This window comes from Equus caballus, chromosome 11 (genome assembly GCF_041296265.1).
Source record: "Equus caballus isolate H_3958 breed thoroughbred chromosome 11, TB-T2T, whole genome shotgun sequence".
Taxonomy (NCBI): domain Eukaryota; kingdom Metazoa; phylum Chordata; class Mammalia; order Perissodactyla; family Equidae; genus Equus; species Equus caballus.
The window spans coordinates 40,555,189-40,578,514 of record NC_091694.1 but is presented as its reverse complement, the minus strand read 5'-3'; the positions used below and the strand labels follow the sequence as shown (position 1 = coordinate 40,578,514).

Sequence of the window (23,326 nt, the reverse complement as noted above, 5' to 3'; positions counted from 1 at the left end):
TTTTCAGTGGTCAAAAGAGGCTCAACTAAAATTATGCTGATTTTGTTCTTCAGATTATTTTTTGTGGTAAAAATTATTTTTCATATGTCCTGTTTCTTGAATGGTTATTACAAATTTAAATGTGTCTTTTTAAACCTTACTGTCACAGACTTTATGGTGGTTAGCTTCTAAGGGGGAAAGGTTTTGATGTGAAGAATTTTAAATGTAACGTTAAGTTTTGAAATTGCCTTTTTGGCATTTTATAAATATAAATATTTGTACAAATACTTACTGTTATGTGAAACAGTAACGTAAATGTCTAAGAATGTATGCTTATGTCAAGGAACAAATACTTTAGTATATATTTTTTGCTTTAGATCTTGGAACTGAAGACATGCTTTGGACAGAAAAGTACCAACCCCAGAACTCCGGTGAACTCATAGGCAATGAGCTAGCTATAAAGAAGTTGCATAGGTGGGTAAAATTTGTAAAGGAACTGAGAAATCGTTTATGAATCTATTTTTACTATTTAGTTTATTTATTACTAAAACCTAGAAATTATGAAGTATTGTAGATTACCTGTAAAATCTTTAAAAAAATTTTTTTTAAGTGAAAGTTAAATATCCCTCTTTTCTTCCATTTCTATTCCCCAGAGGTAACCACTGTTAAATATTTCTTATAAAACCTTCCAGAACAAATTATACGCATATACTAGTTCCTTTCTTCCTAACAAACAGAATCATATTATAACTAATTCAGGTTCATATCTTTTGTCTATAATTCCCACATCCAAAAAGTTCTGAAAACTGAAAGTTATTAACTTTATTATGTAAAGTTTATTATGGTCTTTATTGATCCCATTTAGTAGGAGTTCATACACTTTTTTAAATAGAAATATCGATTGATTATGGAAGTACCACCACAGATCCCATTAGGGGTATTGTTATATGTGTTGTATGTACCAAATTTCCTTTCTAATATCTGAAATCTTTTGAATTCTAAAACTCCTGTCCCAAAGGATTTTATATAAGGAATTGGGACCCATAAGAATAGTTATCACTTTGAGCTTAGCACTGTTCTAAGTATTTGCATTGTTCTTAGCTCATTTAATCCTTAGAACAATACCGTGAGGGTAAATACTGTTATCATCTCATAGGTGAGGAGTGAGGCCTAGAGAGGTTGGGTTATTTGTCAAGCCCACACAGCTAGAAAGTGGTGGAACTGGAATTCAAACTCAGGCAGTCTAGCTCCAGACTAGAACTTGATCTTTCTACTTTTGCTTAGCATTGTCCATTAGACATCTTTCATGTCGTCACACAATCTACCTCAGTTCTTCGTGGTTGCTCTATGCTGGTTTCTGACGTGAGTGTACCATAATGTGTGGCACATTTCTCTTCCTGAGGTACTTCTGGGTTTTTCCTTTTGGAGGCTAGTATGAACAGTGTTGCAGTGAATATCCTTGCACGTATAGCCATGTGTATTTTGGCAAAAATTGCTTCATTTAAAAATATTCAGACCCATGTAAAAATATTTTACTGTTTGGTTGGTTCAGAAACACTGTGGAGTACTTAAAAACTAATGGTATGCCATAAATTCCCACCAGCAATCATTTTAACATATAGTCTAAGAGGTATCTATATTCTGTGAATTATTTTTATTAACATACATTTTCTTACGGCAGTTGGTTGAAAGACTGGAAAAGAAGAGCTGAATTGGAAGAAAGACAAAATTTGAAGGGAAAAAAAGATGAGAAACAAGAAGGTATTTTGAGTCATTTTTTCCATTTCACTGAACATTTTTAGATTTAGATTAGCTAAAAATTTTTATGAAATTTCTTAATGGTATTTTATATTTGATTTTTTAGTTTGGGGAAATTAAATTTCCAGCATTTATTGGCAAGGAGTTTGAGAGATTTGATCATTGGGTTTTGTGAGGTAGAGTTGCTGCCTGAGCAGTTATCACCTTACATGTGTTTGAATCATTTTCCAGATCTGTCGGATAGCATAGATTTCAAAGGCAGTTCCGACGATGAGGAAGAGAGTTGTCTTTGCAATACTGTTCTTATAACTGGGCCAACAGGAGTGGGAAAGACTGCTGCCGTCTATGCTTGTGCTCAAGAGCTCGGATTTAAGGTTAGTGAGAGCTATGACTGAAGAGTGTTAATCGAATAATTATCCTTGAGTTAAAAGAAAACATAAACCCTTCTGCCTTTTTCTATATATTCTTCTTTTAGATATTTGAAGTGAACGCCTCTTCTCAGCGCAGTGGCAGACAAATTCTGTCTCAACTTAAGGAAGCTACTCAGTCCCATCAAGTAGATAAGCAAGGTGTAAACTCACAAAAACCGTGCTTTTTTAATAGCTACAGCATAGGCAAGTCACCAAGTAAGTAAATTATTTTCCTTAAGTCATAACCTTTTGAAAGAAATCTAAAAGAATTTTAATAATCAGCTTTTTGTCATTGATTTTTTATCTTTTCCTACATATGTACATGCCTTTTTAATTTTTTCCTGAACTGTTTTAAAACAAATCTCAAGACCATCATATAATTTTATCCACATATACTTCAATAGCTTTCTCTCACTGATAAGGACTTTTTAATAAGCATAACCGCAGCATCGTAGTCAGACCTAACAAAATTAACTATGTACCTTAATTTGATTTAATACCCCTTCTATTTTCAGTTTTCTGTTGCTTCAAATGGTTTGTTCAAATCAGGATCCAAACAGGGTCAGTGTCTTACATTTGATTAATGTCTCTTAAGTTTCTTTTAATCTCTCTAACAATTCCTCACCCTTTTCATGTCATTTGTTTGTTGAAGAACATGAGTCGTTTGTCATAAAATTTCTTGCATTCTGGATTTGGCTGATTGTGTCTTGGTGGAATGTGTTAACGTGTTCCTCTTGCGTGTGTTTCTTATAAACTGGCAGTTAGATCTGTGGGCTTGATTAGATTCAGATTCCATTTGGGGCTGGCACGCATGCAGAGGCGGGGCTGTGTACTTCCTATAACATCGTAGCAGGAGATACGTAACGACTGGTTTTCCCACTTTTAGTGATATTAAAATTGATTGATGAGTTCAGTTGTTTTCAGTCTAATCCATCCATTATAAAGGTGCCCCATCGATCTCTTATCTAATGGTATTTTGCAGCCATTATTGATCTTTGTCTAGTAGACTCGTTATTTCATTAGGGCTTAAAAAATGGTGATTTTGTAATTCACTCAGCCTTTCTGAATTTAATAGTTTGAATTTTAAGAAGCAATATTCTTCATCAATTGTTAGGATACTTTGAAATACAATCTGTATAGGAAAAGCATGAGAAATGCTTCATTTTTTCCTTCCATTTATCAGGTCTTAGAGTTATGGTGCTCTAGTAATCTCCAAAGTTGACCAATGAATTTTTGTGTAGTTTTAATTTTTTTAGTATTATTATGAACTCATGGATTTGTATATATTTGATGTGTTTCAATTCTTTGTGTTCATTATTTGCTACTTTTAAGATTTTCTCTTTATCACTAGTTTTAAGCAGTTATGATTATGATGTTCGTTGGTGTAGTTTTCTTCATGTTTTATGTGCTTGGGGTTTGTTGAGTTTCTTGGAGGTATTGGTTTATACTTTTCATCAAATTTGGGGAAATGTCAACCTTTTTTTAACTGAACTATATTTGACATGTAGTGTGTAAATTTAAGATGTACAACATGGTAATTTGATACATTTCTGTATTATACTATGTTTGCCATTATATCAACAATTAGCATCTCTAACATGTTACAATAATTATCATTTCTTTTTAGTGATAGTTTCTTAATTTTGGAATAATTAAGTTATAATCTCTTAGGAAGTTTCTTGGTTATCATACAATATCATTGTCTATTTTCACTATACTGTCCATTAAATCTCTACGATTTATCTGCTAGTCATTGCAAGTTTGAACCCTTGAACAACATCTGTCCTATCCCCCACCCACCCCCATGCCCTGGTAAGCACCATTTTACTCCCCATTTTTATGAGTTTGACTTTTTTAGATTCCACCTATAAGTGATATTGTACAGTACTTGTCTTTCTCTGTCTGAATTATCTCATTTAGCATAATGTGCTCAAGTTCCATCCATGTTGTCACAAATGGCAGGATGTCCTTCTTTCTCATGGCAGAATAATATTCCATTGTGTGTGTGTGTGTGTCTTCTTCTTCATTCTTCATTCGCCCATTGATGGGCACTTAGGTTGTTTCTATATCTTGGTTTTTGTGAATATGCTGCAATAAACATGGGAGTGCATGTATCTCTTTGATATCCTGTTTTCGTTTCCTTTGGATATATACCCAGAAGTGGAATTCCTGGATCATATGGTAGATCTATTTTTAATTTTTTGAGGAATCTCCATATTGTTTTCCATAGTGGCTGAACCAATTTACATTCCCACCAACAGTGTACAAAGGGTCCCTTTTCTCCACGTCCGTGCCAACACTTGTTATCTCTTCAAATATTTTTTCTGTCCTCCTCCCTTCCTTTGGAAACTCCAATTGTGTATATTTTAGACCACTTGAAGCTGTCTTACAGCTCACTGATTGTATGTTCAGTTTTCAGTCTTTCATTTTTCTCTGTGTTTCATTTTGGGTAGTTTCTATTACTATTTAGTCAAATTCACAAATCTCATCTTCTGCAATATTTAGTATGCTGTCCATGCCATCTGGTGTATTTTTCATATCACATATAGTTTTCATTTCTAGAAGCTTGATTTGTGTCCTTTTATATCTTCTGTGGAACCACGTCCAATCTTTCCTGTAGGCTTTTGAACGTATGAAATACAGTTATAATGACTGTTTTAGTGTTTTTGTCTACTAATTCTATCATCTGTGTCATTTCTGAGTTGGCGTCAATTGATGATATTTTTTTCCTCATTATGAATTTGTTTTCCTGCTTTTTTGGATGCCTGTTAATTTTGATTGGCTGTCAGACTTGGTACAGTTTACCTTGTTGGGTGCTAGATATTTCTGTATTCCTGTAACTATACTTGAACTTTATTCTGGGATGCAGTTAAGTTACTTAAAAGCACTGATCTTTTCAGGTCTTTTATGCTGTATTAGGTGACACCATGGCAGCATAAGTCTAGGGCTAATTTTGCCCCATTACTTAAAAACGCTTCTGAGTACTCTGTCCAATGCCCCATTAATTATGAAGTTTGCCATTCTGTCTAGTGGGAAGAGGAACTAGTCCCAGCTATCTGTGAGCCTCAGAGATTATTTCCTTTCATCCTTCGCTGATCATTGCTCAGTTGAAGAGTTGCGGGGGACCCTCTGCAGATTTCCAGAGCTCTCTGTGTGGTTCTCTCCTCTTTGGTATTCTGCCCTGTGAACTCTGTCTGCCTTGGCCTCCCCAGACTACTAGTTCAGTCTCAACTCAGGGAGGCCTCTGAACTGCTTCCTCCTCCTCACTGTGGCCTGGACATTCTCTCAAGGCAATAAGCGAGGCAATCCTTATTGTTCACCTTGTTGCTTATCTCTCAGGTTTGACTGTCCTGTGTTGCATGATGTCCAAAGTCTTGAAAAGCACTGTTTCATATATCATATTCCATTTTTTGTTGTTATTTCAGATGGGTGGGTAAATCCAGTCTATCTTGGCTAGGAGCAGAACCTTGTCTTTTATCATTTCTTGCTCGTATTGTCCCATCTTGTCTGTCTCAACGGCTAGCAGGAAACGTTTTAATTGGTTTGTGTCCTTTTGACATAGCCCCAGTAATCTTAGATATTTTCCTTGCTTTCAGCCTGGTTAAGATGTCCCAGATCTAGAATTAGCTATTTCTCCAAGGAGCTCATTCTTTTGGTGGGAAATCTTTAAAAATATATATATTGATAAGATTTAGCCAAGTACTTATTGAGTATTTTAAAGTAAAAATTAGCATGTATTTTCTAACACCAATCTTTGGACTGATGCCAGTCCATGATCAAGCAATCCTTGGTCTATGACAAAATTTAAAAACTAGGGACAAAATAGCGAGTTTTTAAATAAACAAATCTACTCAATATAAAGAAAGATTTTTTATGATTATGCACCTCTTACCTTCTGGTGTTAAAATGCCCTATTTTTATGAAACGATAGTGAGATCGATGATAATTTTTTCAAACTCAAAATTTTCAGTAGTTTTTTGAACGCCTATAATATGCAAAGAATATGATAAGATCTGTGGAGATAGGGGTGCAAAAAAAGAGTAGGACAGAGTCTTGGAATTGTGTATACTTGATGGTACATGAACAAGCTGCTCCAAGGCCATATGATAGTAAGTAGGACATGTAAGGACTGAGTCAGGGCTCTCAGAGGGGAGAAAAAGGATGTGCTCTGGAATGAAAACTGGGCACGGTCAGCTCCTGGAGGGTAGAGATCAACCATTTATTTTTTAACTTTGTATTTATCCCTCATAGCATTTCTAGAAAACCATATTATTTGCTTGCAATATCACTTTCTGATAGGGTTAAGCTGAAATTGGACAACAAAGTTACATAATGTGCTCACTGTACTGTTATCACTTTTCCTCCAGCCTCTTCTGACCTCTAGCAGGTGTAGAGAAAGTAATGGAGGGGTTATGAACATTGTTGCTTCAAGAATGTATGTTTCTTTGGAAAAGAGTGTCTTTTCCAAATGACTGATTTTACCCTCTCTACTGGTAGAATAACTGTAACAATACAGAGTATTAAATGTAAGAATGAAGGAAAATTTCTATGTCTTTGATTTTTAGCTGGTAAGAGTAGAAATATAGACTGCGGATAACTCAATCTTGCCATCTGTTCAATTTTTAGAATATTTAAGTGCAATTTTTTTTGGCAGAAAAATTAAGCTCCCCTAGGAAAGTTGTGACATCACCAAGGAAACTGCCTCCACCATCACCACAAAGTAGTGGACCAAAGCGAGCACTTCCACCTAAAACTTTGGCAAATTATTTTAAAGCGTCTTCTAAGCCAAAAAATAGTGAAGAAATAGGAGTGCTTCTGGAAAACAATAAAGGTAAGACATTAAATTGACAAGATAAACTTGACATCTTTTTAATACTAATGACCCTGATAAATAGAAATCTGATCATATTTCATGAGTTCCTATTGTTCTTTATTAAACCTCAGCTACCCCAAAGGTCCTCCATATAGGAGTTTTGATATTTTGTTTCAGTTTTAATAGGGGATTTCAGTTTGAGCTTATTCTGTGGAAATATCTAGTGTTCTATTAAAAGGTGATTTTTATCTAAAATATTAATATTTTATTTGTGCAGGAATCAAAAATTCGTTTGAACAGAAGCAAATTATTCAGGCTAAACCTACAAACACAACTAATTCAAATGTCAAAGAATTTGGAGCTGAGGAACCCAACAGGAAAAATGCAACATCTCTCATTCTTTTTGAAGAGGTAGGCTTACAGAAGTAGACATTTTTGATATCTCGTGATAAAAACTTATTCTAAAGATTACTGTATGTGTTACTATGAAGTATTGTAAAATGGCCAAGAAAGTCAGGAATACTTGAATCTATTTGAAATTAAAGTGAATGAAACTGTCAATCATAGAATTTTTCAGGAAGAGGATTAATGCAACTCACGCTTATTAATTATTGTTCAATGATTGTAGAAATTATTCTGACTTATACTTATCCAGTTATAGGTGCCTGCATTTCTTTGGTTTTAATGTTTGATAATTTTTTTACTCTTTTAAGAGTGTAAGGCATTGTAAGCTTTCAGCCTGGGCTGAATTCATACTGTTCATAAATTCATAAATTTTGTCTCTAACAAACGTAGTGTGTATCTACTATGTATACAGAACTGATTTCCAGCAAGTATATTGTTGCTTAATACAATTAATTTTCTAATAAATGTTCTTAGGTTGATGTCATTTTTGAAGAAGATGCTGGGTTTTTGAATGCAATCAAAACATTCATGGCAACAACTAAAAGACCTGTAATCCTTACTACAAGTGGTAGGTAACAATGATTTTACAATTAATAACTTTTGGTTAAAATATTTTGGGAAAGCTTCTAATTTTAGTTAGAAATGTTCCTTTAAAAGGAGCTAGTAAATTGTCTTTTTTTCTAAATTGAGGAGGCTCCTAGGTCATTTTTTAAATTAAGAACTATTCAAATTTGCAATTGATTTGCAGCCTTGAAACATTATAAAATTAATATATTACCTTGCAAATAGCAGTGACTTTAAAAATGGCTACTACTTTGAATCACTGTGTTGGATTTTCGATATTTAGGAAGCTGACAACAGCCTCGAATGCCGATAGAGATTCATGAACTAACTGGGGAAGGGGTTTTGGTAGGGAAATAAAAGATCCTTCTTTTTGCCTCTTCTGCATACCTATAATTAGATCACCAAACCTCATTCACTGGTCAAAATTTTTTATGGAACTCAACTTTTTTGCAGTTCCTTAATATTGAACTTAGCCATTCCTCAACCCCTGATAACACTTATGGATTATTGCATATTTCAGGTAAAGTAAGCCGTCATCAACCTAACAATTGGTTCAGCTTCCCAATAATTAGCATTAAATGTTTAATTTTAAAACTCATACAATTTCTTTTTTTGTTATCAATTTTGTATTGTAATATCATTTTCTGGTATTTTCATTGCAAATATTCAGTGGAATATCTCTGCTATGGATTTCTATAGGAAAATGTCTTTTATGTTAAATTCCACTTAGAAATTAATGGCCCATTTGACAGTTAGTGATTGTACTATAAAAATATCAATAAAAATCATGTTCATCAAGTTACTATACCAAGTTAAATGGTAGTTTACGTAAAAGATCTTAGTAACTTTAGGTCAAGACAGAAATTCCATTCCTTGATGATTTATAATTTGCATGATGTTTTATTTTTATTACTGATGAAATACAGAATGTTTTAATAGAAAAAGTATAACTGGAAAAAGTAATTTAGTAGTCTTAGTGTTATTAAAAAAGTATTTTTTTCCCCTGTAGATCCAACATTTAGTTTAATGTTTGATGGCAGCTTTGAAGAAATTAATTTCAATACTCCTTCGCTGGTAAGTTTTGAATTTTGACAATCATAAATTACATATCACAATTATATAAAAGATAGTTTATTATGATAGTTACAATTTAAAAATCTAGCTACTAAGGGATATGTTAAAGTTTTTGAGTTTTAGGAAACTTCTGATTATTATATTTATTTTTTTGCTTTAAAAATATTTTTTTCAAAATTCAAATACTCAAATTTTTACTATATTCCAATGTTCATTAGGTTTTTTTAATAATAATAGAGCTGTATTGAGGTGAAATTTGCATACAGTTAAAATGCACTTAAGTATACAATTTGATAAATATTACCATGTATAAACATCCATGTAACCATCACTCAGATCAAAATTTAGAACATTTCCATCACCTCCAAAAGTTCCCTTGGGCCCGTTTTAGTCAGCACTCCCCTACCCACCAGAGGTAACCACTACTTTAATGCATATCAACTTTAATATTATTGTCTATTCTGAAATTTCAAATAATAGGAAACATTGTGTGTCTTTTTATATCTGGTTTCTTCCACTTAATGTTTTTTTGATTTATCCATGCTATTCTATCAGTGAAATTGTTGAGTCATATGCGTTATGTTATGTGTTTAATTTTTTAAGAATCTGTCAAATAGGTCTCTAGTGCATGAGAATTCTGGCAGCTATTGTCAGTCTTTCTAACTTTAGCCACGGTAGTGATATCCATCTGTGTGTTTGTAATTGTACTTGCGTGTGTGTTTGCGTTTTGTTAATTAGCTTTATCTGAGTATAATTTGTATATAGTAAAATTCACCCACTTTAAGTGTATAGTTCAATGAATTTTCACAAATGTTGATACAGAATGTGTCCATCAAGATAGAGAACATTTCGATTTCCTCAGAAAGTTCCCTTGGGCTCCATTGTCTTGTCCTTTCTCCTAAACCCTCGGCCCTGGCAACTACCAGTCTGTTTTCTGTCACTATAATTTTGCCTGTTGTAGAATTTCATGTAAATGGAATCTTATGTTAGCGTTTTTTATTTAGTTTCTTTTATACACCATAGTGCTTTTTCAGATTGATTCATGTTACCTGTGTCAGTAGTTCTTTCCTTTTTATTAATGAGCAGTATTCCATTGTATGGCTATACCTCACATACATGAATTTGTGTCTGTCGTCTTCACCCGTTGATAGACATTTGGGTTGTCTATGGTTAAACTATTATAAATAAAGCTGCTATGAATATTCGCATTAAAGGTTTTATCTGGACATATAGTTCCATTTCTTTTACTTAAATACTTACAGATGGAATTGTTGTTCTGATTAACATTATAAGAACCTGACAAACTGTTTCTGAAGTTTTCCAACGATTTGCATTCCCATCAGCAAAGTATGAGAGTCCAGTTGTTTTTCATATACTCACCAGGATTTGGAATTGTCCATTTATTTCATTTTGTCCATATTAATAATTATGTATTGATATCTCATTGTGGTTTTAATTTGCATTTCCTTAATGACTATTAGGTTGAGCAACTTTTCATGTGTCCATTTGCCACCTGTCTTTCTTCTTTGGTGAAGTATCTTCAAATCTTTTGCCCATTTTTTAAATCGGTTGTCTTCTTACTGAGTTTTAGCAGTTCTTTGTATATATTCTGGATACAAGTTTGTACTGGATATGTGTTTTGTAAATATTTTCTCCCAGTTTGTGGCTTACCTTTACATTTTTTTAATTGTAAAGAGTTTTGTTTTTAATTTTGATGAAGCCCAGTTAACCAAGTTTTTCTTTTATGGTTCATAGTTTTTAGGAAATCTTTAGGGGCCGGCCCCATGGCCGAGTGGTTAAGTTTGCGTGCTCCACTTTGGTGGCCCAGGGTTTCACCGGTTCAAATCCTGGGTGAGGACATGGCACCACTCATCAAGCCATGCTGAGGCGGCATCCCACATGCCACAGCTGCAGGGACCCACAACTAAAAATACACTACTATGTACTGGGGGGCTTTGGGAGAAAAAGAAAAAAAATAAAATCTTTAAAAAAAAAAAAGAAATCTTTACCAAACTCCAGCTTACGAAGATTTTTTCTTAGAAGTTTTGTAGTTTTAGCTCTTGCATACAGATCTTTTATCTATGTATAGTAAAGTTTTATAGGTAATGTGAGGTAAGACATAAGATTCATTTGTTTTCCACAGATATCCAGTTGTTCCAGCACTGCTTGTTGAAAAGACTATCTTTTTTCTATTGAATTACTTTCCAGTTTTGTCATAAATCGATAGACTGTGTATGTCTTACTGTGTTCTCTTTATCTGTGTGAAATACGGCATTGTCTTGATTACTCTAGCTCTTTAGCAAGTCTGGAAGTCAAGTAGTGTAAGTCCTCCAATTTTATTCTTTTGCAAAATTGTTTTGTCTATCATGTCATTAATTTCTCTCTTAATTTTAGAAACAATTTGTCAGTTTTTACAGTTTATTTTGGTGTTTTGGTGGAAATTGCATTGAATCTATGAGTCAGTTTCAGGAGAACTGACATTTTAACAATATTGAGTTTTCTGATTCATGAACAGTTTTTTTAGGAGAGGGGTTTAACATTCAGCAGTGTTTTGTAGTTTTCATTGTAGAGACCTTGCACATATTTTGTTAAACTTAGTCCTAAAGATTTAATGTTTTTTGATGTTATTGTGAATGGTATTTTTAAGATTTCAATTTCCAGTTGTTTATTGCTGGTATGTAGAAGTACAATTGATTTTTGTATCCTGTGAGCTTGTTAACCTGGTTTGTTAGTTCTAGTAGTAGATTGTCTTTAGAATTTTCTGTATTGATGGTCATGTAAGTTAAAACGACTTTTGGGGCCGGCCCCGTGGCCAAGTGGTTAAGATCTCGCTCTCTGCTTCGGCGGCCCAGGGTTTCGCCGGTTCAGATCCTGGGCCCAGACATGGCACCGCTCATCAGGCCACGTTGAGGCGTCCCACATGCCACAACTGGAGGGACCCACAACTAAAAATATACAACTGTGTGCTGGGGGGGATTTGGGGAGAAAAAGCAGAAAAAAAAAAAAGATTGGCAACAGCTGTTAGCTCAGGTGCCAATCTTTAAAAAAAAGAAAAGTCTTTTATTTTTCCTTTTCAATCTGTACCTTAATTTCTTTTTGCCACATCCCAGTGGCTAATGCCGGTGTACCTTCAGTATGCTGTCGAATGCAAGTTAGAACGGACATCTCTGCCTAGCTCCTGATGTTGAGGGGGAAGCATTCATTCTTTGACCACTGAGTGGATATTAGCTGTGTATTTTCATAGATGCTCTTTATCAGTTAGCTGAAAGTTTTTATCGTGATTGGTGTTGACTTTTGCCAACTACTTTCTCTGTTTTTTGAGTCAATCATGTGGTTTATCTTTTTAATTCTATTAATATGGTGAATTGATTGATTTTTGAATGTCGGATCAGCCTTACAATTCTTGGGATGATATGGTCCTGATGTGTTATGTCCTTTACGTCTTTCTGGATTTGATTTGCTCATATTTTGTTATGGATTTTTTCTCTACATTCATGAAAGATATTGGTGTGTAGTTTCTAGGCTACATGAAGTGGATTAGGACGTATTTTTTATTAGTTTCTGTAGAGATTAAAATATATGTTCTTAGCTTTTCATAGTGTATTTAGCATTAATATTGAATGAATTTACGGAGAATTTGAGAACCTTGCAAAAGTATAAGTCCTTTTACCATCCTTCTATCCTTTATGCTTTAGTTTTCAAATGTTTTACATTTACATACATTATAAACTCTAACTATTCTATTTTTTTGCTTTAGCCAGTCAAATATGTTTTAAAGAAATTAAGAGGGTAAAAAGTTGACTTTTATGTTTACTCATATAATTATGATTTCTGATGTTCTTCCTTCCTTTCCGAAGATCTCACTTTCTTTGCTTTTGTTTCTCTTCAGCCTGAAGAACTTCACTGGCAATTCTTATAGAGCAGGTCTGCTGACAAAGGATTATATTAAGTTGCTTTTACCTGAAAATGTCTTTATTTTATTTCATTCTCAAAGGATGTTTTCCCTCGATGTAGAAATCTGGGTTCTCAATTTTTCCATCAGTACTTTGACGAGGTCATCCCACTGTCTTTTGGTCACTCTTTTTTCTGATTATAAGTCAGCAGTCTTTTTTTGGTTTCATACATAATATGTCATTTTTTTCTGGATGCCTTCAAGATATTCTCTTTAACTTTGTTTTCAGCAATTTGCCTGTGATGTGCTTAGGTGTTATTTTTCTTCATATTTATCCTGCCTGTGGTTCTTGGATATCTACAATTCTTAAATATATGTCATTCCTCCAATTAGGGAAGTTTTTAACATTTTTCAAATTTATTTTATGCCCATTTTCTCTCTTTTTCCTTCCTGGGAATTTAATTTCAGGTATGTTAGACATTTTACATTGTCCCACATGTCACTGAAGCATGCTGTTCATCCTCCCTGCCCCTAGTTTTTTTTTGTTTATACTTCTTATTTGATCATTTATGTTGCTTTATCTTCGAGTTTGCTGACACTTTTTTTTTCTGCCACCTCCATTCTTACATGTGGCCCATCCGGTGAAATTTTTGTTCTGATATTATCATTTTTAGTTTTACAATTTCCTTTTTTATAATTTCTGTTTTTCTGCTGAGATTTCCTGTTTGTTTATTATGAGCATGTTTTCCTTAAGCATAGTTTTACCAGCTGTTTTAAAACTCTTTGCTAATTCCAACATCTTCGTCATCTTGTGGTCAGTCTCTATTGATTGATTGTCCTGTCTCTGAGGTCTTGGTTACTTTTCCTATTTCTCTTGTGTGTTTAGCAATTTTAGATTTTTATCCCCTACCTTATGAATGATATGTTGTAGATACTCTGGATTCTGTTGTGTTCCTTTGAACAAGTATTCTCTTGTAGTATGTAGCAGCTGAGATTTCTGTTTAGTTCTTTTAGTTTGGGTTGGGATGCTTTGAGACAGGCCCACATACATGAAGTTCAAGCATCAACCAATGATTGTGTTCTCTTTTATGGCTAGAATTTCCATTTCTCTACTTTCATGGACCTCCCCTCTCGCTTTCCAGCTGCTGCAGTCATCCCAAACTCTGTCCTCTGGTTCAAACCAGTATCACTGTGAGTTTCTGTTTGAGTTTTAACCACCACTGCTGCAGCCGGCCTTCAGCCAGAAATCACCTTGAGAAAAGGGAGAGGGGGTTGAGGTTCGGACTTAATTAGTCTGAGGGGCAGCTTGGGCCTCCAGAGTTATAAAGGCTCATCAGGTGATTATAATGTGTAGCCGAGGTTGGGAACCACTGCTCTAAATGTGCTCTAAGCCTGGAGTTAGACTTGCTATTGAAAAGCGGGAAGCAGAGACTTTGTATGTACTTTGGGCAAAGCTGCTAAAGATTTGAGTGACTTGGTAATGTGGCTCTCTACTCTCCTCCTTTTAATATGTATGATAGTAATTGAAAGCACATACTCTAGAGCAGTCTGCCTGGGTTTGATCCTGGCTCTACTGTGTAACCTTGCAAAAGTTGCTTAACCTGACTGTTGCTTAGTTTCTGCAACTGTAAAATGTGGAATTAAACTGTGTTTGCTGTGGTCTGAATGTTTGTGTCCCCACCCCAAATTCATATGTTGAAATCCTAATGCCTGATGTAATGGTACTAGTACTGGGGCCTTTGGGAGGTGCTTATGTGGTGAGGGTGGAGCCCTCAGGAATGGGATTAGTGCCTTACAAAGGAGTCTCTAGAGAGCTGCCAGCACCTTCCGCCATGCGAGGATGCGGTGAGAAGGAACCAGCTTTGAACCAGAAACAGGGCCCTCATGAGAACGTGACCAATGCTGGCACCTTGATCTAGGTCCTCCATCTTCCAGAACTGTAAGAAATAAATTTCTCTTGTTTATGAACTAAAATAATTAATTAATTAATTATTTTTAAAAAGAGAGAGAGGGGGAATTCACTCGGGGCCATTTCCTTTGTCCAAGTGTGATTTCCTTCATTTGTCTTCTGCCTCTGGTTGCTCTCTTGTGCTTTCAGGTAGTTGGTTTTTTATATTTATTTGCAGTTGATTATAGAGTTTATTGTTATCAATGGCAGGGTTTGTCTGATAGTAGGTACTCCTTTGTTGTTGAAAGCAGAATTCCTAGTTTGTGGGAGCAGAAGTTCCAGAAGTGTGCAGGAGTAATGTACATATATAGAATAAAGTCAATGATTTCATAGGGGAAAACATTTTTTTAATTGTCTTGTTTAGTAAAGTAAAAGGTCTTGTAAAACCTGTGAAACGTAAATATAATTTTGTTTTAGCTTTTCAAGGTAAAAAGCTTTCTATAAACAACAATGGGAAGAGAATTGTATATGTTTTGCTGTTTTACAAAAAATATTAGAGCAATATTAGTGGAACGTTAAATAAAATGAAAAAATTTACTTGGTCCATTTATCTTCCAACAAATCATAGTTATTTCATTTTTTCCCTTCTATTTCTTGTTTGCATACGTTTATGCTTTTCTGTATGCATTGGTTCAATTTTCTAACTCTGGTTTTAAAAAATCATATAATAAGTATTTTTCAGGCTTATTATAGTATTCATCTTTATAATTTTAATGGCTGTAAAATATTCCATCAAGTTGTACCATTATGTCATCCTAAGGGGTTTTCTCAAGTTTTAATAAAATTGCCTCCAGGGTTCAGGTTGGAGAATGTCCCATAAGTTTCCTTGCTGTCTTAGACTATATACAGTTAATAAAAGAAGTATATGTAAATGCTTTTAATTTGGTAGTATATTCCTTATATCTTTCTAGATCAGTTTCATTCTCAGTAAGAGCTTAAGATACTGTGAATTTTAGCAAAATCTGTCTTTCTTTTAGATATGTGTTATTGCTGTACTTCTGTTAACTATGCAACTGAGCATGTCTCTTCCCTCTCCTCTGTCGCTCCGTCTCTCAGCTGAATGTCGCCAGCTACCTGCAGACGATCTGCTTGACTGAAAATTCTAGAACCGACGTGAAAGACGTCGTGACGCTGCTAACTGCCAATGTTTGTGACGTCAGGAAAAGCATCCTTTATTTACAGTTCTGGATTAGAAGTGGAGGTGGATCTTTAGAAGAAAGGCCTTTATCCCTTCGTCGTAAGTTGATCTGTTATAAAAGAAATTTCTGTAATGAGACCCTATGTTAAAATATATGCTATATCAAAATATTTCAAAGAGTATAAACATTGTGAGCATCCAGGTGTCATGTCAATCTTAAAAGTAAACATGCGTATGTCAACTTTGTTCATGAAAAGTTTTGTAAATGTGAAATGTGAGTAAATAGAATTAAACTGCACCTGGAACAAATTTATACAAACTTATACATTTATAAACATATAGTTTCTTATAAAAAAATGTAATTATATTATTTAGAAACTTCCTTTTTTCACTTATTAAAAAACATTGGTGATTTTTCCATATATGTAAATTCTTTTTATATGACTGTATTATAAGTTCCCTTTCAGCTTCTTCAATAGTCTATAGTTCTATTTTTCCTAAGAACTTCATTATTTCAGAAATGCTTTATTTTATTTCTCATTGATCTTCAGTCATCGTAACCTAATTCAAGTCACAGACATTTATTGAGGACTTTCTCCATGCCAGGTCCTGTGTTTACATGAATAAGACATGGTTCCTTCTCTGAAGAAGTTCATAGTTTGTGGTTTCCATGCTCCATAGTCACAGTTCTGTAGTTACAGATCCTGCTCTGGGAAATACACAAATATTTAAATAAAACCAAGGTGAAGTTCTGTAATATTAATCCCTATCAGTTTTTTTCTTTGATTAGTTCAAATTTTTAATATATTCTTTTTCAAAGTAGACAAACATATATTTAATTCAATGTAAGCTAGTAGCTTTATTTCTTGGAAGTAAATATGATAAGTAAGACATGGAATATATCCTGTTATAAAAAATTAGTTAATAACTATTGCCATACGACTGGATATAAAATGCTATACCAAGAACTTCAGAAGACAAAAACCAAGCATAACGTTGTTTCTTTTCTTGAAGATCTTATATGCATTTTATTCCTGTTGTTTTTAAAAAACACAGATACACACTCATTGGAAATTCAAACAGTGCAGATGGATAATAAAGTACAAAAGTCAAAGATCTTCCCCACTTCTTAAAGGTAGCCACTGTTAGACTTTTTATCTATGCATATACAAATATTGCTACCTACTGACTTAGCCAAATTGACCAATACTATATATATTGTTAAACAATTTTGTTTTTTACTTAACAATTTATTGTCAGAGCATACTGTTTTATCGCTTTTTCACAGCTGCGTGCTAGAATGGATGTGACATAATTTAATTAACCATTGACTATTAGGGGACTTTTAAGTTATCTTGAGTTTGTCATTAAAGCATGCAGTGAATATCTTTATACATATATCCTTGAGCACGTCTGTGAGTATTTCTGTCAGAATTCTAGAAGTGTGGTTGCTGGGCCAATGCTATATACATTTTACATTTTGATAGGCGTTGCCAGATTGCCCTCCAAGAAAATTGTATGGATTTATGCTCCTATGAATAGTTTCTTATGGCCCTTTTATGTGTACCTCTGACAAAACTAGGTTTTAGTTGTTTTAATTTTGCCAATTTAAAAGGTGAAAAATAAAGAATATCTTGTTTTAATTTGCATTTCGTGATTACTAGTGAAATAGCACATCTTTTTGTGAGTTTATTGGACATTTATACGTCTTCTGTGACTTGCCCGTTCACAGTCCTTGCACTTTTTCCTGTTGGATTGCTTTATAAGCCCACCCCACCCCACCCCACCCCCACTTAACCTGTGCACACTAGAAATCAGGTTTGTATTGTACTCTTTATGAATTACATACATATGTGGAGAAGAACAAAATGGGAGTATAGGTCCACAAAAGATGCCAAAGAATCTTAGATTTTAAATAATTGTTTGGTACAATTTGTTAAAAATATAGATAGCTAAATTTTCTTTTATTAATTTTGTAGGAGGAAATAGCAGAAATGTACAACCTGTTTGCTCTGAAGATGGCCCTGATTCCAAAAATAACACTAAAAATACTAAAAGGAATCCTACAGACCTTCCTAAATGTGACACAGGCTGTGTTGAGACCTTGTTTGGCCTTAAGAACATTTTTTCCCCTTCTGAAGACTTATTTTCATTTTTAAAGGTATTTTCAGTGTATGGTTTGGAATGTTAAATTTATGTTCCTTTTCATCTTCTCAACCCTCACTCTATGTTTTGAATCTTAGGGTTAACTTAAATTTGCCTATAATTTTTATAGGCTTCAGATTTCTTATTTTAATACATTGTACCATTTTGACAAATGGTACACAGGCATTGCTCTAAATGCACATCACAGGATTTAGAATAGAACTTAGAAATAGCTCAGATAAAAAAGACAATTTCAGGGGCTGGCCCTGTGGCATTGTGGTTAAGTTTGGCATGCTCCAGGTTCACAGGTTTGGATCCCAGGCGTGGACCTACACCACTCATCAGCATTGCTGTGGCAGCAACCCACATACAAAATAGAGGAAGACTGGCATAGATGTTAGCTCAGGGCTAATCTTCAATAAAAAAGAGGAAAATTGGCAACAGATGTTAGCTCAGTGCAAATCTTCCCCAGCAAAAAAAGGAGACAATTTCATAAAAGTAGTTTTTAAACAGATGAGCTTCTAATTATTGAACTGGAGTGTATACTGAATATCAGAGAATTATAATTCTTCAAATTAACAGTCTAAATTTATTTTTTAGACTCACAGTGCTATTTTGATGTATTAAGGGATTATAGGTTAATAAAATTATTAGTGACTCATTACTTTGAGGATAGAATAGGGATGACACTATATTCATATGTGTAGAAAAATGTTGAGAGTATGTACTGTTATAACATTTCTTTACTCAAAATTATTTTTCAGCAGAAAATCAGAACAAAGGAAGAATGGCATAAGCTCATCCAGCTTCTTACAGAATTCCAAATGCGGAATGTCGATTTCTTATATAGTAACCTTGAGTTCATTCTACCATTGCCTGTTGATATCATTCTAGAAACAGAAAACTTAGGTGGTTCATCAGTAAGTGTGGACACCAGTGCAGCAACAAAAAATATGAAGTGTCTTGCTAGGAGACATTCTGAAGGAGAGAAGCCATTGAAAAAGTCACAAAAAAAGAAACGTAAGAAAAAGATGGTAATCCTGGATGATAGTGACTTATTTGACACAGGATTGGACTTTCCTGATGAATTCATTAGCCTTTCCTCTGCATCTTCTTCCTCAAATTCACAAGAAAGCAAAGCCAGAGATAAAGGAAGCAATCCACAGACAAAGAAACTAAACAAATGTTTAGAGTCTAACACTGAATCTGTTCCTTGTCCTCCTAAAACACCAGCAGAAAAAACATGTTCTGCCCTGGTTTCTCACTGTTTAAATTCTCTCACTGAGTTCATGGATAATATGTCCTTCTTAGATGCCCTTTTAACTGACGTAAGGGAACAAAAGGACTTTGGTAAAAATGACTTCACTTGGACAAATGGGAAGGTTAAAAGCGGACTTTGTGATGAGTTTAGTCTTGAGGGTAGCGATGGATGGACGTCTCCGAGCTCTGGAGAGTTAAAGGCAGCTGTAGAAGCGCTCAGCTTCACTAAGTGTTCTTCTGCTATTTCAAAAGCATTGGAAACCTCCTTGAATTCTTGCAAGAAATTAGGAAGAGATCCCACGAAAGAGCTTACTTTTTGTGTTTCACAAAAGCGCAACAACGTACACTTCAGTCAGTCAGCCGCTGATTTAGAGTAAGTCTTACTTCCTTTTACTTTTAATTTTTCAATAATAAATGGTAAAGGGGAAATTATTAGTTTCTTTCTTCTTACTAATTTTGAAATGCTGGGCTTTGTTGATCATGGTAAGCCCTTAATATTAATAATCTAGCTTCTAATGAGACAGTTAAGGAGAGCAGCCTGATTGCTGGGAAAGGAAGTAGGAGATTCAGGGGCTAGATTTGGGAGACTCGTGAATGACAGGGAAAGGGGTTGGATTTGCTGTGGCAGACGACAGGTAGCGTTAAAGACTCTTCAGCACGGGAGTGGAGTGATCGCTCTGTTGAAAGTGATGTAAGAAGTTCCTCTGGAATCCAGTTAGTCTACTCGAGACCAGAAGCAGGGAGAAGCGGAGCCCAGAAGCTGTTGTGTTTGGGATTGTTGCATTTTTATTGAGCATTAAAAATAAAGAGTAATGCAATCCTTTTCATTGACAGCAGTGCTTGGAAGAGGATAGCAGTCATCAAAGGTGTGTTTTCCAGCCGATCTCTTCTGAACCTGGGTAATAGACAAGCTAGTGTAATTGAATACTTGCCAACTCTTCGAAACATTTGTAGGACTGAGAAGCTAAAAGAACAAGGAAAAAGTAAAAGAAGGTAAGGGCTCTATAAAAATAACATTTTAGATAGCTATTTCAATATTATTAAATATTTGCATCTAATGGAAATATTGATATTAAATTGTATTTTTCCTTGTAATTTTGACAGGTTCTTGCACTATCTTGAAGGAATTCATCTTAACATTTCAAAAGAGACTGTGAACACTTTGGCAGCTGGCTTCCCTTAATGTTCCCTGTTGACAATGCCGTGTACAGATTATCATGTGGTCTTTAAGATACATTTTTATATTGATTTTCATGGAAGAGTTTAGTTCTCTAAGTGTACATTTGAAACAGACTTTGTATATTTTTATTAGTGTGCAAATATTTAAAGTGAAAAATTTGAGTTACAAATTGTATTTATGATTGTGGTAGTATTTTTTTAATGGATTTCTTGTATTATCTGACTTAGCTTTGTTGGACTATTTTTGTATGTGACTGAGCTGTTTCTAGGAGCTAGAGTTCGTTAAGATATTTGTAAAGATGTTTCAATGCTAAACTAATCTGTAATTTTTCCCTTTCCTGTTACCCTTAATCCACCTCTCTCCAACAAAGTGTCGGTACTCTGTCAAGTGGTAAATATGAATCACCTAGGTGATAATCTTTTTTTAAATAAGTTTACACAATCCAAAATACAAAATTACGTATGTAATACATAAGAAAACTTCTAGAAAAGACATTATGCTTCATTTTTCTAAGTAAAATCTTCCTGATCAGTTTTTCAGTGTGCTTCTCCAGCATATTTTACCATTGAATCATTGAATGTTGATAAAGTGAAATCAAGATTATAAATTGTAGTTTTCATAAATCTTTTTCAGCAACCATACATATGTGATATCTTGTATATTTTGCCAACTCGTCATTTGCCTTGTACATTTTTCTTGTATTTTTATATCATTGATGTTTTATTTCATAAAGATATTAATGATGTTAATATATCTATTTTGGACAAACTGCTCTTCATTAAAACTGTAACAAAGAAGGTTTCAACTATAGAATTTCTACGTAGCCATTTCCACTTGAGGTTGTTTTTGGAGAAAGTATGTATTTTTAATTACAAGATTTTAAAATACCACATTTCACTTAAAATAATTTTTGCAATCAGATAATCAAGTGAATCTGAAAATAGTTTCCTATTTCAAGTGTTTATATTACATATTAATCAGTTATGTTATCTGGTGAATTACATTTTCAACTCAAAAGGTAGGGATCCTAGTTTTGTACAGTTAAAAGATAGAGATGTATACCTGTCTATAAATGTGTATGAAGATAAGTTTTTACCTCTTATTTGTTCAACTTACCTTTTCTTGTGCTGATAGTATGTTGATTTAATTAAAGGCTAAAGCTAAGAGGCTTTATGCAATATTTAAATAGGAGTTCTAGAAGTAATCATCTGGGTGAGTATGGATATTGTGCAGCTTTGGCTATAGGCTGTATCGTCTATGTTTCATCCCTGTACAACAGAGAGAATAAGATCTGAAGCTTTTTTTATTTTTAATGTACAGATTTATTTTTTTCTACTGAATACAAGAGTTCGGTACCTAAGCACTTGCCTGTTAATTTGGTCTTTTTTCATTAGAAAATTATAATTCTCAATAATTGAGAAACCAAAAAAAAGCTCCATAGAATGGTATTTAAATGATGAAAAATCAAGAAATAATGGGGATATTTTCCTAAGAGACATGTTTCATATCTTTTTTTTTTGGTTTAGCATAATTTGGGGAAGACATTTTTTTCTCAATTCTTAAAGATGATAAGTTCCTGTAAGATTTAGATTCACTTTTGTGGTAAAAGTAACCAAATTTTGATGGCTTTTCAATACCTATAACTGTCTAAAACGGACACATTTTCCTTTTTTGTGTGTGTGAAGAAGATTGGCCCTGAGCTAACATCTGTTGCCAATCTTCTTCTTTTTGCTTGGGGAAGATTGTCATAGAGCTAACATCTGTGCCCATCTTCCTCTATTTTATGTGGGATGCCATGATAGCATGGCTGGACAAGCAGTGCTAGGTCCATACCCAGGATCCAAACCTGTGAACCCCGGGCCACCAAAGTGGAGCACACAAACCTAACCACTATACCACCGGGCCAGCCTCTGGACACATTTTTACTTACAGCTATTTCCAGAAATACATGGGAGGTAGAATGCCATGTATCTGGCTTGAACGACTGGATGGTTGGTGAAGTTATTTACCAAAGTATAAAGCAATGGTAAAGGAGGTGGTTTGGAGGAAAGAGTATGATTTCAGATGTGTAGTTTGATATATCTATGTTTCCTAGGTGGAGATGTTTATGTATACAACCATACATGTAAATGTAGAGATTTACATGTGCATGGCAACAAGTGCAGAATGAATACCAAAGTCCCTGGGGCATTGGAGGTGCTGGAAGGAAGGACTTCCACTTATTTCATTTATTTCTGATTTGAATTTTTGTCAACAAGTATATTTCACTTTTAGATTAAAGGAAAGAAAAGACTTAATGCTTTTTTTTTTTCCTGAGGAAGATTCACCTGAGCTAACATCTGTGCCAGTCTTCCTCTATGTTTTTTTTAACGACTGGCACCTGAGCTAACATCTGTTGCCAATCTTCTTGTTCGTTTTTTTCTTCTCCCCAAAGCCCCCCAGTACATAGTTGTATATTCTAGTTGTGGCATGTGGGACACCACCTCAGCATGGCTTGGTGAGCGGTGCCACGTCCACACCCAGGATCCGAACCGGCGAAACCCTGAGCCACTGAAGTGGAGTGCATGGACTTAACCACTCGGCCACGGGGCCGGCCCTTAATCATCGTCTATTTCTTATGTGGGTCACCACCACAGCATGGCTGCTCACGAGTGGTATAGGTCCACGCTTGGAAACTGAACCCGGGCTGCTGAAGCAGAACAAGCCAAACCTAACCACTAGGCCACAGGGCTGGCCCCAGACTTGATGCTTTGACATCAA

At 34.6% G+C, this 23,326-nt stretch overlaps 1 protein-coding gene across 4 annotated transcripts in view; it reads left to right on the top strand.

The window, feature by feature from the left end:
• ATAD5 (ATPase family AAA domain containing 5) overlaps positions 1 to 21,926 on the top strand; it is a 39,430-nt gene extending 17,504 nt beyond the window's left edge. The window contains exons 11-23 of one of the 4 annotated variants that reach the window (XM_070227687.1): positions 357 to 453; positions 1,661 to 1,740; positions 1,969 to 2,111; positions 2,213 to 2,363; positions 6,802 to 6,978; positions 7,238 to 7,371; positions 7,840 to 7,933; positions 8,939 to 9,003; positions 15,900 to 16,080; positions 17,961 to 18,142; positions 18,894 to 19,759; positions 20,224 to 20,379; positions 20,491 to 21,926. In XM_070227687.1, coding sequence (XP_070083788.1) covers positions 357 to 453; positions 1,661 to 1,740; positions 1,969 to 2,111; positions 2,213 to 2,363; positions 6,802 to 6,978; positions 7,238 to 7,371; positions 7,840 to 7,933; positions 8,939 to 9,003; positions 15,900 to 16,080; positions 17,961 to 18,142; positions 18,894 to 19,759; positions 20,224 to 20,379; positions 20,491 to 20,569 — 2,405 coding nt within the window. In that variant the 3' untranslated portion in view covers positions 20,570 to 21,926. Of the gene's footprint in view, positions 1 to 356; positions 454 to 1,660; positions 1,741 to 1,968; positions 2,112 to 2,212; positions 2,364 to 6,801; positions 6,979 to 7,237; positions 7,372 to 7,839; positions 7,934 to 8,938; positions 9,004 to 15,899; positions 16,081 to 17,960; positions 18,143 to 18,890; positions 19,760 to 20,220; positions 20,380 to 20,490 lie in introns of all 4 variants that reach the window. The other 3 variants (XM_023653045.2, XM_023653046.2, XM_014741950.3) reach the window with 3 other exon arrangements.
• The last annotated feature ends 1,400 nt before the right edge of the window (positions 21,927 to 23,326 follow it).